Source organism: Choloepus didactylus, chromosome X (assembly GCF_015220235.1).
Source record: "Choloepus didactylus isolate mChoDid1 chromosome X, mChoDid1.pri, whole genome shotgun sequence".
Classification (NCBI taxonomy): Eukaryota; Metazoa; Chordata; class Mammalia; order Pilosa; family Megalonychidae; genus Choloepus; species Choloepus didactylus.
In genome coordinates, this window is record NC_051334.1 from 71,904,042 (window position 1) to 71,918,188 (window position 14,147).

The 14,147-nt window shown below is 57.1% G+C and overlaps 1 protein-coding gene across 1 annotated transcript; it reads left to right on the plus strand.

The window, feature by feature from the left end:
• Positions 1 to 443: 443 nt before the first annotated feature.
• On the plus strand, positions 444 to 13,365 carry EFNB1 (ephrin B1). Its single transcript, XM_037821417.1, has 5 exons — positions 444 to 1,340; positions 9,901 to 10,178; positions 10,944 to 11,036; positions 11,235 to 11,363; positions 11,513 to 13,365. Exons 1-5 carry the CDS (start codon positions 1,213 to 1,215, stop codon positions 11,923 to 11,925), a joined length of 1,041 nt encoding a protein of 346 aa, XP_037677345.1. The 5' UTR covers positions 444 to 1,212; the 3' UTR covers positions 11,926 to 13,365.
• Positions 13,366 to 14,147: the final 782 nt, after the last annotated feature.

Below are 14,147 nucleotides of genomic sequence, written 5' to 3' on the forward strand. Positions count from 1 at the left end.
CCACCAGAGCCTTACGTGAGATGGATGGGGAGCAGGCAGGCTGTTCTTGCCACAGAGGTGGGCACAGAGCAGGACTTCAGGGTTCGTATGTGTAAAAAGTGAATTAAAGCACTTTCTCAGGGTACTTGGGACAGGACTGGATGTTTGAACAGATACGCAGGGAGGAGAGCAGACCCGCCGTTCTCAAGAAGCGCCAACTTCCCACGGGCAGAACGCTCTGGGAACAGGACTAGTCAGGACCTAACACCAATGGCAAGGGCCGCACACTAAGATTGCTGCCATCGAGAGCGCGTCGTCCTTAAGAGCTCCATGAAACCCCGCCCCTTTCCTGTTCTGGGGGCGTGGTGTGGGGGGCAAGGACCCCGTCACGGAGCTTCCCATTGGCTAAGAGGAGCAGGGTTGGCCTTGCTTTCGCCTGAGCAGGGGAGTAGACATCTCAGCGGCGGCAGAGGGAGTCTATGCGCGCTGGACAGCAGTGGGAGGTGTGTGAGGCTCGTATTGGCTGCAGACCCTCGGGCGCAATCGCCGGGGAACTAGGACTCGGCGACGGGGCTGCCGGGCTACCCGGCCGAGGCTTCAGAGGCACAAACTGATGAGACTTGCTCGCTCGACCGCAGCGTCCCCCGCGCTTTTCTAAGTACGCTGAGCGGGGCCCGCGCTGAAGTAGAAGCTGTCGGGGGCGCGCACCCCGGAGTCCCAGGGTGGCCCCGAGGAACGGAGCTCGTGCCAGGGCGACCCAGTCGGGAGCCCGGAGACCGAGTTTGTGTTGCTAGAAGACCCCCACTTCTTCCCGGGGGTGCCGATCCCGGGACGGTCGAGGCGTCGGGGCGGCCACCGAATCCTCAGCGGGGAGACCTGATCGGGGAGAGGGCGCGCAGTCCCGAATAGTCTCGGGGAGCCAAGCGAAATCGGGCGGGATCGCCCGGGGGCGCAGAGCCCCCGTCGTGCCTCGTGCAGCGGAGAGGCCAGGGGAGCGAGCCCTCCGAGGCCGCAGCCCATGCCCGGGTTGGGGGCGGCTGCCCAGTGAATCCTCCTGGCTGGCCGGGCGGAGAAGAGCGACACCGAAGCCGGCGGGAGGTGAACACTTCAAGGCCAGTGGCCGCGGAGGATGGGCGCCTGAGCGTCTTGGAGCGCAGCGCGGCACGGGAAGGCAAGTCGAGCTTTACTGAGGAGGCGCCTGGGAATCCCGAAGTGCAGCCTGCCCCCGGGAAAATGGCCCGGCCTGGGCAGCGTTGGCTCGGCAAGTGGCTTGTGGCGATGGTCGTGTTGGCGCTGTTCCGGCTCGCCACGCCGCTGGCCAAGAACCTGGAACCCGTGTCCTGGAGCTCCCTCAACCCCAAGTGAGTAACATCCGCTCCCGTCCTCGAGGGTGGGAGGCACTCCGGGGTGAGGCCGCGCGCCCCCGAGTGCGTGTGGGGATGTGTTCGGAGGAAGAGCGGCGCCTCATTTTGTCTCTTGCTTTTTTGAGTGTGTTTTCCTGCAGACGGGCGGGGCAGGGTGCGGCGGGGAGGGGTGGGGGTACTTGGTCGGGATGTGTCCCCTCACCTTCCCGGCCCTCGCCCTCCGCACGTCCCGAGTCAAGTCGAGATGGTCTCGTCAGCGCGGAGCTGGGGAGATCCGGTGCACAAGAGCGCACCCGAGAGCTGGGTGGGGGCTAGAACGCAGCCCCCTTTGGGGCCCCTAGGGAACGTGGCGGTCTTAGCAGAGAGCCGCTCCCGGGCGAGTTTGACCAGGGATGGGATGGGGGTGGGGGTGTGGGGGCCGAGGCCGGAACATAGATTCCTCGTTGCCTAGCTGGGCGAGGAACGCGGCGCGGGACCAGGCTCTTGGGGCGGGTGGGCAGAGTCTGTCCCCACTCGGGTTTCTCTCATTTTCATTTCTCTTTCTTCCCTGTTTGCTTCCCTGGCTTTTCGCTTTTGCCTTCTCTTCTTGCATACGCCCCCCCACTCCCCGCTTCTTTGCCAGCGCTGTGGAAGGGCGGGCGCCGCTCCCAGGCTCACAAAGGCGGCGGGCAGAGAGGGGCGGAGTGGGAGAGGGATTGTTGGGGGGGGGGGGTTGCAATCCAGCACCCGTCGGGGGTCCAGTGGAGCCGGCAGTAGAGCTTCAGGGACCCGCCTGAGCGGAGAGTGGCGGTCGAGCCGGCCAGGGAGGTGGCCTGGGAGCTAGCAATTCCTGCCCATGGAGGGTCCCTTTGACTCCCAACCCTATGTACCCCAGCTTGGAGAGCTGTCCTTAGTTTTCCCCGAGGGGGTGGGGGGCAGCTCTACAGAGAAGATCCTTCCTTTTCTAACTCCTCATTCCCCTCCACGTCCCCCCCCCCCCCAACAATGCACACACCTTTCAGGGCGGTGGCTCAGTGGTTTCTGGGCTGTTAGTGGGGAGTCACAGGGGCTGTTGAGGTGACCTCTGGACCTTTCTCTCTTTTGGCATCCAGGACTCGGGTTGGAGCCCAGGGTCAAAATTGGTCTTCCTCCCTGTCCTCTAGAGGTCTAGACAGTGTCAGCAAACCCCCACTAAACCGGAATCTGGGGTCCTTGGCCTCTTCTGTCCCTGCTCGCTAATTCCTGTATCCAGAATCTCTTCCTGTCCACTCTTACAGGACTCACTGCTAACTTCACAGGCTCCTGCCTGCCTTGGTCTCTTGGGTCCTGGGGACAGTGCATCTCTCAGTCCTGGAGTGGGAGAAGGCGGTGGCTTTAATTCTCTTCTTGGGTTAAGGTCCCATTACTGTTTGGTGGGATGGCTAAACTAAGGTCAGGGTGGAGGGCTCCGCCTCCGCACAAGAATAGGATTGGCAAGAATTTCTCCCCTCCCCAGAAGCCAAACTGGGCACAGCACTCTCGTAACAGTGGGGGCTCAAAATGGTTTGGGGGCCCTGGGCCTGCTCAGCCCAGGGGAAATGTTGTGAAGCACCCAATTCCCCCTATAAGGGTAGAGGCTGGAAATGCTCTCTCGAGCCAGGAGAGCTGAAATCCGCCTGGGGTAGCCCATCACAGGGACTCATGGGAGTGACCTAATTGCTTTGGTCTCTAACCAGAGATAGCATACAGGTCCACAGCTGGAAAGGAGCCCTCCTGCAGAGTTGGGAGCGGAGGGGGGCGGGGGTCTGGGAGAAACAAGATCTGTCTGAACTTCCCCCTTTTTGTGTTCTGAACCTTAGGGCTCTGGACTGGTTTACAGGTTTTTGGAGGTTGCATCCCCTCTGTTTCCCCCATCCCCCTCAAGCTGGGGGCAGGCATACTGGGGGAAGGGGCGACCAGGGCATGAATTCCATCCTGTAATGGAGCAGATCCTGGGAACGGTCGGGAGCTGATCTTGGTGTCCCCGTTCCCCCTCCCCTCAAGAGTTCCATCTATGCTTAGGGGTCTGGAATGCAGCCATGGTCTGTGTGTGTTGGCGGGGTAGGGGTGGGGGTGGGAGCAGGAGGACAGGAGGGAGGCACTGCCCTCAGCTCGACTTGAGCTCTGGGGGCTGCCTCTGCCACCATGCCCAACCCTCAGGCTGCCACAGCCTTTCAAATAAACAGTCTCTGTCTTTCTTCCCCTTTGCCTCCTGTCCGAGTACTCCCTCTCTGGCCCGCGACTTGTCGGCTCACCCTCTCACACCCTCTGTGAGCCTCGCTCACCTCCCCTCTCCAGCTAGGCTCACTTGTTCTCCCTCTTTCTCACACTCCCTCTCACTCTTAGTCACTCTCTGCCTCTTTTTCTCAAGTCCTTTTGTTTCTCGCACATGCCCGTGCTTTCCCTCGCAGGCTCATTTTCTCTCTTCCCTCCCCTCTTTCTCCTGGCTTTTGGTCTCTCTTCTCAGCCCTGTCAGGAGCTGGCAATCCCCGCCCCCCAAAATCTCCCAGCGCCTATAAACCCTGCTTAATTGCTTCCTCCTTGGGAAAAAAAAATCAAAATAAAGAAGTGGTGGGGCTGGGGGTATGCTTCCAGGTTCTAGGATGCGCACAGTCCCAGCCCTCACCGGGAGAGGGGAGCTGGAAGGGCTGACTCAAGACTCCCGGCCTGTTTTTCAAAGAGGTACTGGGGTCGTCTGGGGTGGTGGTCCCTGGATGACAAGAGCTTCTGCCTCCTTGGGCCCCTCCTGTCCGATTTGCCATATGCACACAGGCTGGGAAGGTGGGCTTGGTCCCGCTGGAGATTTGTAGGATCTAGGGTGTGTGGGCATGCCTGGGTGAGGGGTGGGGGTGGGGGGCTGTGAATGAAGTAGTCCCTAGCGGCCCCCTCCCCCAGCCTCTTCCCCCAGGGAGCTCGGGCAGCCGGCTGGGCTCACACTTGAGTCCTCAGCCAAGTCCAGCTGCTGCAGTTCAGTCTCTCGATCCCGTTATGACCCCTTCCTGCCCCCCACTCAGGTTCCCCCCACCTCCAGAGAGTGGCAATGTGCCTGAGATCATATTACGCCTTCCCTACAAGGGGGTGGGGGTGGGAGGTTCAGCTTGGAGTCCGGGACCCTTGACTCCAAGCATGGGGGGGGGGGGGCAGCTGAAGACCCTAACCCAATGCTTTGCCTGCTACAAGCCAAAGTGTTGGCCCCAGCCCCCTCACAGCTGTTCCAGCTCACAGTCCTGGGGAGGCCAGCTTGGGGGGGCCCCTTTCTGGGGCCGGCTGAGGACCTGACCTCTTCTACTCTGTGGCTGATTGGCCACAGGTGGGGGCCTGAGAATGATGGGGACCCAGCAGCTCCAAAAGTTCCCTGTTCCCTTCCCTCCCTACCCAGGGCAGCCAGGCAAAGGCAAGAAGGGCCTGTGAGGCTGGAGTGGGAGCTGAATAGAGGGGTCCCTTTCTCCCCTCAGTGTTCTCTGTTGCCTCACCAGCTCAGGAGGTTGGGGATGGGTGGGACCCGGATACTGCGTCTCACTACTTTCTGGCGATGGGACTATGGGGAGGGTCAATCAGCCAAGAGGCCACAGGTTGCCATGGGAACAATAGGTTTGGGGGAGGGTCCACACTATGACGATTAGAGGCGGTGAGGTGTGTGTGGGGGTGGGGAAGTGTGCTCACCAGCCACATTCTGGGTTCCTTACCCTGTGGACCATAGCAACCCCTCCTGGGTGTGTTTTCATGGTGGTCGTTATGGGTGGGGGTGCTAGCAGCTAGGACATAACCTCCCTCAGCTTCTTCCTTTAAATGGTACTGTGTTTGTCGGGATAACTAACAGGCAGCACCTTGCTACTTACAAAGCATTCTCATAGATGATCTCATTAGATGCTCCCAACAGCCCTGTGAAGTAAGTATCGCCCCATTTCCCAGATGAGAAGGCATTGGTCCGGAAAGGGGAAGTGACTCGTCTGTGGTCGGTCAGCTCATAGGAGGCTGAGCTGTGATATGTACTTCTTTCCATGCCTTCCTGCTGCCTTGGAACCTAGGAGAGGTAAAATTAAAGATGAGGTTTGGAAGAGGCGCTGGCTCCCTGCCCCTGGGTTCCCCTCTCCCCTCACAGGTGTACGTGCATCTATCCTGGTGACTCAGTCCCTGTCTGTGCAGGGTGAGCAGTGCCCTAGCTCCCTCATTTGGCTTTGGCAGGCCTACCTCTTAGAACAGCCTGCTTATTGGCGTGAGCTAGAGGCAGCCAACTCACTGCCTGGCTCTCTTGTTTCTGAGCTCTGAGTAGGGCCTTTGGTTCCTCTCTGGGCCAGAAAGCTCACTTCCTCTCAGGGACCCCACAGTCTCCTCAGCTCCAAGGACCCGGCAGAAAGCAGACAATGGAGGAGGGGGAGTGTGTTAGGCCCTCGATGGAAGCGAACTTTAGCCGGGTGGGGCAGAAGGGAGGGCATAGTTCAGTGTAGGTGTGGAGGGTGACTTCCTCTGGGACTCTCCTGGCTTCCCTGCCTCTAACAGGGCTGCTGTGTGTATGCCAGGACCCAGCTGCTGTTCCTGCCCACCCACGCCTGGGCGGGCACTGCTGGGACACGCCAGGCCTGCTCCTGCCGCCTCAGGGACTGGGTGGGGCTGGGGGAGTGAAGAGGAGCCTTTAATTTGGGGGCTCCCCACCCTAACTGGGATGAGAGCAGACTTGAGCTCTGGCTTAGGGTCTGCCCTCCTTTGGTCTTGCCACCCTGGGGGTGGGGTCATCAAATTAAGACTCTGGCTAGGGTCTTCTCCCAAACTTGGACTTTCGTGGCCCAGGACTGGCTTCTCCCTTTGGCCATTCTCTGACCACAGGTTCCTAGAGCCTGAGGGAAGGGTGGGAGGGAAGGGTAGACCTGGCTGAACATGGGCAGCTTTCTGGGCATGCCCACTGCAGCTGCAAGCTCTTCCCCCTGTAGGTTGTATGTGAGAAGGGCTCAGCTGTACAAAAGAAGCCGGAGGGTGGGGTGGGGGGGGCGCTGTCCCCAGACCCTTTAGGCTTCTTATATCCCAGGATTCCTTTCAGCAGTCATGGCCGTACTTCTAAACTCAATAGAAAGACTGTGGAAGGGTTTTGAGCTAGGGTGGAGGGGAAGAGACTGGTCACAAGACAGAAGCTGCCCCCCTCAAGTGCTTTTACTCCTTAGGGTGGCTCCTAGGGGCCCAGGGCTATCAGAGGTTAGAGAAGGAAGGCCTCAGAGGTTACCATGGTGACCTGCTTCAGGCTCCCTGCTGGGCCATGCCAATCCCCTTACTTTCCAGAAAAGGGCTTTGTCCGGGGGTGGCCCCAGGCAGAAAAGCTTGGCTTGATAATGGGGGGGGGGGGGGTTGTTATAGAAAGGTGGGGGGTGAAGAGTTTAACTGGGGGATAACAGTTTAACTTCAGGACAATCTCTTCCTCCTCCTCTCCTGACCTGGTAGGTGAGAGGGGAGACCTATAAGTTTCCCCCCATACTGTATCACTAGTGGCGTGCCTGGCTACAGGCCCCATTCTCACTGCATTCATACGCACTCCTCGTGGCCTCTTGCTGCTTTCTTGGGCTTCTTGTGGGCCAAGACACAGTTTCCCAGTGGTGGGGGAAAGTGCTGAGAAGGCAGCATTATGGGGGATCAGGGTCAGGGTAGGTGGGTCTCATCAGGCTCTTCTGCCTTCTGCTTGGCTGATGTACTTCTAGGGGAAGGTGAGTTTCCCCTCTGCCAGCTGCTATGCAAATGCACTGATGAATATTTATGAAGTCACTGTTCACTGAGGTTGAAGAGAGTCTGAGGGGTGTTGGGGGGAATAGTCCTCTCTTCTCCCCCCTCCCCCACCCACTATATAGACATCTGTTTGCTCAATGCCTCTGGGTTAAAGGTAGGACCCGAGTAGCTGAAAGCTCTGTGTTCCAATGCCATGGCTCTGGGGCATGGGTGGTGATGGGAGACTAAGCCCAGGGTAGGCAGGATTCCCTGGTGATAAGCCAGGCAGGGCCAAGTGGTTAAAAAGGTGAGCTGTCCTGTCCTGCACCCCTTTCTGTGCCCTCTCTGTACTTGTTGAGGTGCAATGGTACAAGGATTCGGCCAATGTTTTAGGTGCTCTTTGGTCTCTCGGGTTGGCTTTGAGCACCCACTTCAATGGGAACATTCATATCTTCATATGAGAGCCCTGGGTTCTGGTGAGTCTCTAAGGTTCCTTCTGGCTCCAAGATGCCAGAAGTTGTCTAAACCTGATGTCTGGGTAAACCAGTGTGAGGATTGGAAAATGAAAATTGCTGCGGGAATTGTAGAGGTTTTGGTGGAAAATCTTGGCTTTGTGTGGTGCAGTGGGTGGGGGGTGTTCCATCTCAAATGTTCACATAAGCCCACATTCCTTTCTGGCCCCTGAGAGTAGGGTAAAGTTAGTTGCCAAGGGGCAGGGTTCCATTTTGGCTTTTACCCTCCTGCACATTAAGATCTTCCTGGGCAGGTGTCAGCTTGGTGGAGCCCCACTTGACATGGAGGGCTGCATTTCTCCATCTCCTTCATACTTGGTCTAGTTTCCCTACTCCCCTACCTGGGAATCATTTCCCTCTCTTGGATGAGGACACTGAGGTTTGGTGATGCAAAAGCACTAGCCTGGAGCTCACAGTAGGTCCTCATTACTTGCAGTACACACCACGTAGTGGAATCCCTCTATTCCCAGATGATTGCACTAGCCTTCTAACTGGGACTCTTCGCCAGCGGAGCCTGACACTGTCTGCTTCATCTCCTCCAAGCCCTGCCTTCACCCCTTCATCTCCCTCCATCCAATGGGACGAAACCCACACTGCTTATTGTGACATTTGAGGTCTTTCGATCTGGCCCCAGCTGCTCCTTGCCAGCTCTTTTCCTGCTCCTCTCTACCTACTCGCAGCCAAGCTGGACCCATCACTAGGTTGGATTTTGTATCTCAGACACCTCTGTGTACTCTTCCTGTGTGTTGGCTTATTATTCCTCACCCAGAAACCCACCTTCATCCAGCCCTTTCTGTGGAATCGTCTCTGACCATCCTGGTCAGATGAGCTGTCTCCTTCCTCTCGAGGCCTCCAGCTTTGTTGTTTGAACTGCCATCCTAGCACACAACCCATGGATAGCCTTGTGCTGTCTGCTGATAGTGTGGGGGCCATTTACTTTGCTGTCCCAAACCAGACAGTAAAATCCTTGAAGGTGGGGCCATATCTTCTCTTCCTATTTCCCCTCCAAGAAACAAAACTGGGCTTCTAGGTGTGTAGTGTTAGTATCTGGCCTCCTGGCTCTTGGCAAACTATTTCTAGGAAGGAGTCAAACCTGTTGAGTGCCTACTGTGTGCTAGTTGCTCTACTTGTGCTAGCTCATCTACCCTAGGAGGGTACATGCTCTTACCATCCCCAGCTTATACGTGAGGGAACTGAAGCTTAGAGAGGGCATGCGGCTCACTCGAGGTCACAGAGCTAGGAAGGGCCAAGCATGTCTGAGTCCAAAGTCTGAGTTCTTTCTCCTCCATGGCACTGCCTGACTTTCTGCTCCCACCTGCCCAGAAATGACCAACAGAGCACCACCTGTGCCCTTTCTTACTGTATGCTCAGGCAAAGACAGGCTCATATGATTAGGTGGCCTTAGGCAGCTGCCCTCTCCTTGCTATTGCCCAGTGCCTGGCCTTCTGGATTAGAACATGAACCTGGCTCAGAAGGCATTTAACCATCTCCTCTCTGGATCTGGGGTAGGAGTAATGTGGCGGTGGAAGGTTGGAATACAGATGAGTGGGGTTCCTTGGCCCTGTCTTGTATGTTCTGTAGTCCCTGGTTGGTCTCCCTTCCCTCTGTTCTTAGGAGTGAGACTGGTTAAGTTTGGGAATTCAGGCTCTTCCATTGTGGGGGTGGGGTGGGTCACCAGTGGGGCACTGGTCGGCGGGAGTAGGGAGAGCTGTGGGGAGTTGTACCTAGCCAGAGACTGTACCATCATCCTTCAGCTCTAGGCAATGCCTATTCTTATCACCGCATCATGCCCAAGATTAGCAAGGATGGGGGAGAAGGCATGGGTCCCAGGCAGGTTGAGCTCCCCCAGCCTTGGCTGGGAGTTGCGGGGGTGGTGGATAAGGCATGTGTGGGCTTGCTCTGTGTGTGCGCATGCACGTGCGTGCGTGTGCGTGTGTTTGGAGGGAAGGTGGTGGCAGCAGCCATGAAGGAATGAATGTGAGTGTGTTGGGGGAGGGGGGAGGGGACGCTGCCTTTTCTAGGCAGCCCAGGCCTGACACCTTGGTACCCAGCCCATTGGCCACGTCAGCCCCCTGCGGAAATGCCACATTAGGACAAAGCGCTCCCCCAGCCAGGCAGTGCCCCACCCTGCCAAGCAGCCAAAGTCTGGCAGCCTTGCCCATGGGCCACCCCTTCCACACCCTACCGGCAGTGTGGTTCTCCCTCCCCACCCCCCAGCCTGAGGACAGAGGAAGGGCAGAACGCCTACTCTTGCCATTTCCAACCAGTAGACCCAGGCTGGTGCTCATTGTCTGCTCCCCTGTCCTGGGGTGGCCTGAGTCCCCAATGCTTGGGCTGACCATTCTCTCTCTTCTGGGCAGGTTCCTGAGTGGGAAGGGCCTGGTGATCTACCCAAAGATTGGAGACAAACTGGACATCATCTGCCCCCGAGCAGAAGCAGGGCGGCCCTATGAGTACTACAAGCTGTACCTGGTGCGGCCCGAGCAGGCCGCTGCCTGCAGCACCGTGCTCGACCCCAATGTGCTGGTCACCTGCAACAAGCCAGAGCAGGAAATCCGCTTTACCATCAAGTTCCAGGAGTTCAGCCCCAACTACATGGGCCTGGAGTTCAAGAAGCAGCATGACTACTTCATTACCTGTGAGTGCCTGCCCATCGCGTTGGGCATTTCCTGAGTCCGACTTTGCCATCCTGTAGCAATGAGAGCTTCCTAAGTAGCTGAAGATTCTGCCCACAGTTAAGGTCCTGCCTGAGCTGAACCCCTTTGAAGACTGACATCCTTTCCTCCCAGCCTAACTTTGGGATTCTAGCCCCGACATTCTCCAAGGGGCCCACTGCCAGCTCAAAGAGGATTCCAATTCTTGTTTGCTTTCTCTCTTATTTTCTTTGCCCACCTTCAGTCTAATCTTGGTAATGGCAGAGTTGGCAGAGCCCTTTGAGATCAGCCTGCTATTTAGCCTTTTCCCGAGCTTCTTGTCCTAGATCACACAGGGAGCTGTAGGGATAGAATTGGGACTCCAACCCAGTTCTCCTGACCCCTACTCCAGGATTCCTTCTAGTCTACATAGAAGCCTCCTTCATAATGCCAATTCTAATTGCCTTGCCTCTGAGCAACTTCACCCAATGAGAGACATGCCTTTACTACTGCCACTGAGAAAGAGGGGCTGAGGCCTGGTCATGATAGAGGAGCAGTGCCCTTGGGGAGGGGCTAGTTTGTGACCGGTGCTGGGCTGGGCTACTCTATTCTTAGTGGGAGGGAGGGAAGTAGACAGGTTTACAGGTAGCTGGATGCTGTTTGCCACTCCCCCTCCCAGTTCTATACCTATTGGTTGAGGCACGCTAGGGTTTCTGGGTAATGCTGGCAGACCTTCCTTGCCTCCTGACTTCTCTGGCCTCTTCCTGTAGCTACATCCAATGGGAGCCTGGAGGGCCTGGAGAACCGGGAGGGAGGTGTGTGCCGTACACGCACCATGAAGATTGTCATGAAGGTTGGTCAAGGTGAGTGCCCAGTCTGAGACCCCCGCCCCCAGTTAGGCCTTTGGAATAGACGTTCCCAAGCTGGGTGTGGAAGAGGTGCAATAAGGTTAGAGAATCTGGTCCAGTATACAGGCTATTCTTTGGCTACCCTAGATGATTGAGGGCATCTATGTTGGTGGGGTCCCTCCCTCTCACCTGTCCACATCTCTCCACCCCCAGATCCCAATGCTGTGACGCCTGAGCAGCTGACTACCAGTCGGCCCAGCAAGGAGGCAGACAACACTGTCAAGATGGCAACACAGGCTCCTCGTGGTCAGGGCCACCTGGGTGACTCTGATGGCAAGCATGGTGAGTGTGTAGGTGTTTCGCCCAGGGCAGAAGCCATGGCTTGGTCTTCCTCTGAAGAAAGGCAGGCCAGGGGCCCAGCCTGAGATCTGGCATGTCTCCCTGGGACCCCTGGCTGACCATTCCTCCCCCTCCCACCTCCCCTTCCTCAGAGACGGTGAACCAGGAAGAGAAGAGTGGCCCGGGTGCAAGCGGGGGTGGCAGCGGGGACCCTGACAGCTTCTTCAACTCCAAGGTGGCATTGTTTGCGGCTGTTGGTGCTGGCTGTGTCATCTTCCTGCTCATCATCATCTTCCTGACAGTTCTGCTACTAAAGCTGCGCAAGCGGCACCGTAAGCACACACAGCAGCGGGCGGCCGCCCTCTCGCTCAGTACGCTGGCCAGTCCTAAGGCGGGCAGTGGCACAGCGGGCACTGAGCCCAGCGACATCATCATACCTTTACGGACTACAGAGAACAACTACTGCCCCCACTATGAGAAGGTGAGTGGGGACTACGGGCACCCTGTCTACATCGTCCAGGAGATGCCACCGCAAAGCCCGGCGAACATCTACTACAAGGTCTGAGCACCCGGCGCGGCCTCGGGCCCCAAGGGACAGTCGGCCTGGACCGCACCTCTCCCTTCTCCCCATGTCCCCTTCCCTTGCCAGCTGTGCCCACCTTTGTATTTAGTTTTGTAGTTTCTTGGCTTTTATAATCCCCTTTTGCCCTGCCCCCTGGGCTACAGAGGGGGTGCTTGTGCCCCCAACCCCCATGCTCTTGTGCCTTCCCCCTCTGGCCAGGCCTCTGGGCTCTGTGGGGGCGCCCCTTCTTGGGGGGCAGGGTTGGACGCTGATAGCAGGCGGGGGATGGCCTCCTGGCCTTGCCCCCTCCCTTGCCCCTCCCCCCCTTCCTAGGACTGCTTGTCCACTATCATCACTGTTTTTTAAATGCTTTTGTGTTCATTTTTTAGCTGTCAACTCAATTTCATCTGGTTTTGGGGGGGAAGAAAAATGGAAAAATGGAAAAGGCAGCCCCTCCCCAGGCTTTCTGAGCCGAACTTGGCTCAGTATAAGAGGGCCTGGGGCTGGGGCAGGCTGGGGCCAGCCAGGAAGCATAGGATGGCATTTCTTTTATAGACTCCTTGGCATTTCTTGGGGGTGGGGGTGAGGGAGCTGGCCAGGGCTGTTCCTGCCTGTGAGGGAGGAGGAGAATGCTATTGGGCAAGGTGTCCCACCGGCCCCTACTGTACCCCCTTCTACCAAGCTGATCCCGGCAGTGGGGTAGTGGCTGCCACCCTTCCACCAAAAAAAAAAAATCCTTTCCTTGTGGGATTCTTGGGCATCTACTGCCTCCCTCACTCTCACGGTAATTAACGTCTTAATTGGCTGTTGCCTGGGGAACAGGAGAGCTGCTGCAGGCAGATGACCTCATGGGGGGTGGAGGGAGGTGAGGTGCCCAGGTGGCTATTTGCCCTGCAGAGCTGGGAGTTCCCCCCCACACACACACCCTGTTCTCTCCTCATCTTTAGCCTGGTGGGGAAACAGAGGCCCAGGCAGAGACCTAAGCGGGTATAAGGCCAGGTGGCCTTCTCCTTTTCTGGACTCTAGCACCGGTTGGTGCCCCTCACCCATCTAGCTGCCACTGCCCATCCCCTCCCAATCTTGAGCTGGGGCCTGGAAAGAGGAAGAGGCTGCCTGGGGCTGGGCCAGCCTGCCGTGCACTTTGACCCTGGCTCCTTGCCAGCACGGCTAACAGACTGCCACTTGAGTGCACCTTGCAGGCACTCCCGGAGCGGCCAAGGAAGGAGCTGGGCCTTACACCATCCACCCCCACACTGCCTCCTGGCCAGCTGCCCACCCCAGCGTCAGGTGGGAGAGGGAGCAGAACAGCCAGCCCTTTCCAGGTGGCAGTCGGAAGGGTTGTTTTGTTTTTTGTTTTTTGTTTCTGTTGCCATTTGTGTAAATACTAGTCTTTTTTGGAAAAAAAAATAATGTAAAGATGTTTTGTATAAACTCTGAATTATTTTCTTGTTGCTTTTTTCTTAGAAAAAAAATGAGAACTAAAAAAAAAAATTAACCACATGGCGAAATGGGTGTAAAATGGTGTTGTGATATTGGGGAATGCAATGTGTGTGCATGTGTGTGTGTATGAGAGAGAGAGAGAATCATTTTCTATGCCCGAACCACTGGTGATCTGGGCAGGTATGAGAAGAGAGTAACTGTCCTAGTTGGGTGAGATGTTTCAAATGCCCTGTGTCCTTCCTCCTGCCCAGCCCCCCTCCAAGTTTCTCTGCCCTCTTGCCCTGCTGTCAAGGAGCCTGGTGCTATCACCCTCTGTCCATCCTGTCACCTTTGTGGCAGGGTGCTGTAGACCATGGACATCTTTGTAGTCTGGCACCAGGCTCAGTTAGAGTTTTGATGGGGGACGGGGTATTCCCATGGGAATCTGGGTGTGTCTGCAGGTACTGCCACCACCTGGCTGGGGCTGGATCTGGGACCTGCTGGCAGGCCCAGCCCTGCCCTGCCTCACCTAACTTGGAGGTAAATAGAAGTAACTTCCCAAGAGCTGGGCCTCAATTTTGGCCCACTGGACATAGGGGCTGTTTTGGGCTGCCCAGTTCACCTCTCAGCTAGAGGAATATTCCTTCTCCTGCCTTCGGGGCTGGGCCACACCAAAGCCCGTCCACCATGACATACATGGGGGCATCTGGCTAGCAGTTGACACCCTTAAGCTAGAGCAGCCCTGGGTACACAGTCTCCCTCCCACAGGCAGACGAGTAACTCGCTCGGGTCAGAGACTGTGGTGA

Bases quoted from the DNA above. Each gene is read 5' to 3' on its own strand.
- EFNB1 (XM_037821417.1), top strand. From the start codon at position 1,213: ATGGCCCGGCCTGGGCAGCGTTGGCTCGGCAAGTGGCTTGTGGCGATG. The intron at 10,179-10,943 runs GTGAGTGCCTGC...CTCTTCCTGTAG, and splicing joins GCATGACTACTTCATTACCT to CTACATCCAATGGGAGCCTG. The intron at 11,037-11,234 runs GTGAGTGCCCAG...CTCCACCCCCAG, and splicing joins TGTCATGAAGGTTGGTCAAG to ATCCCAATGCTGTGACGCCT.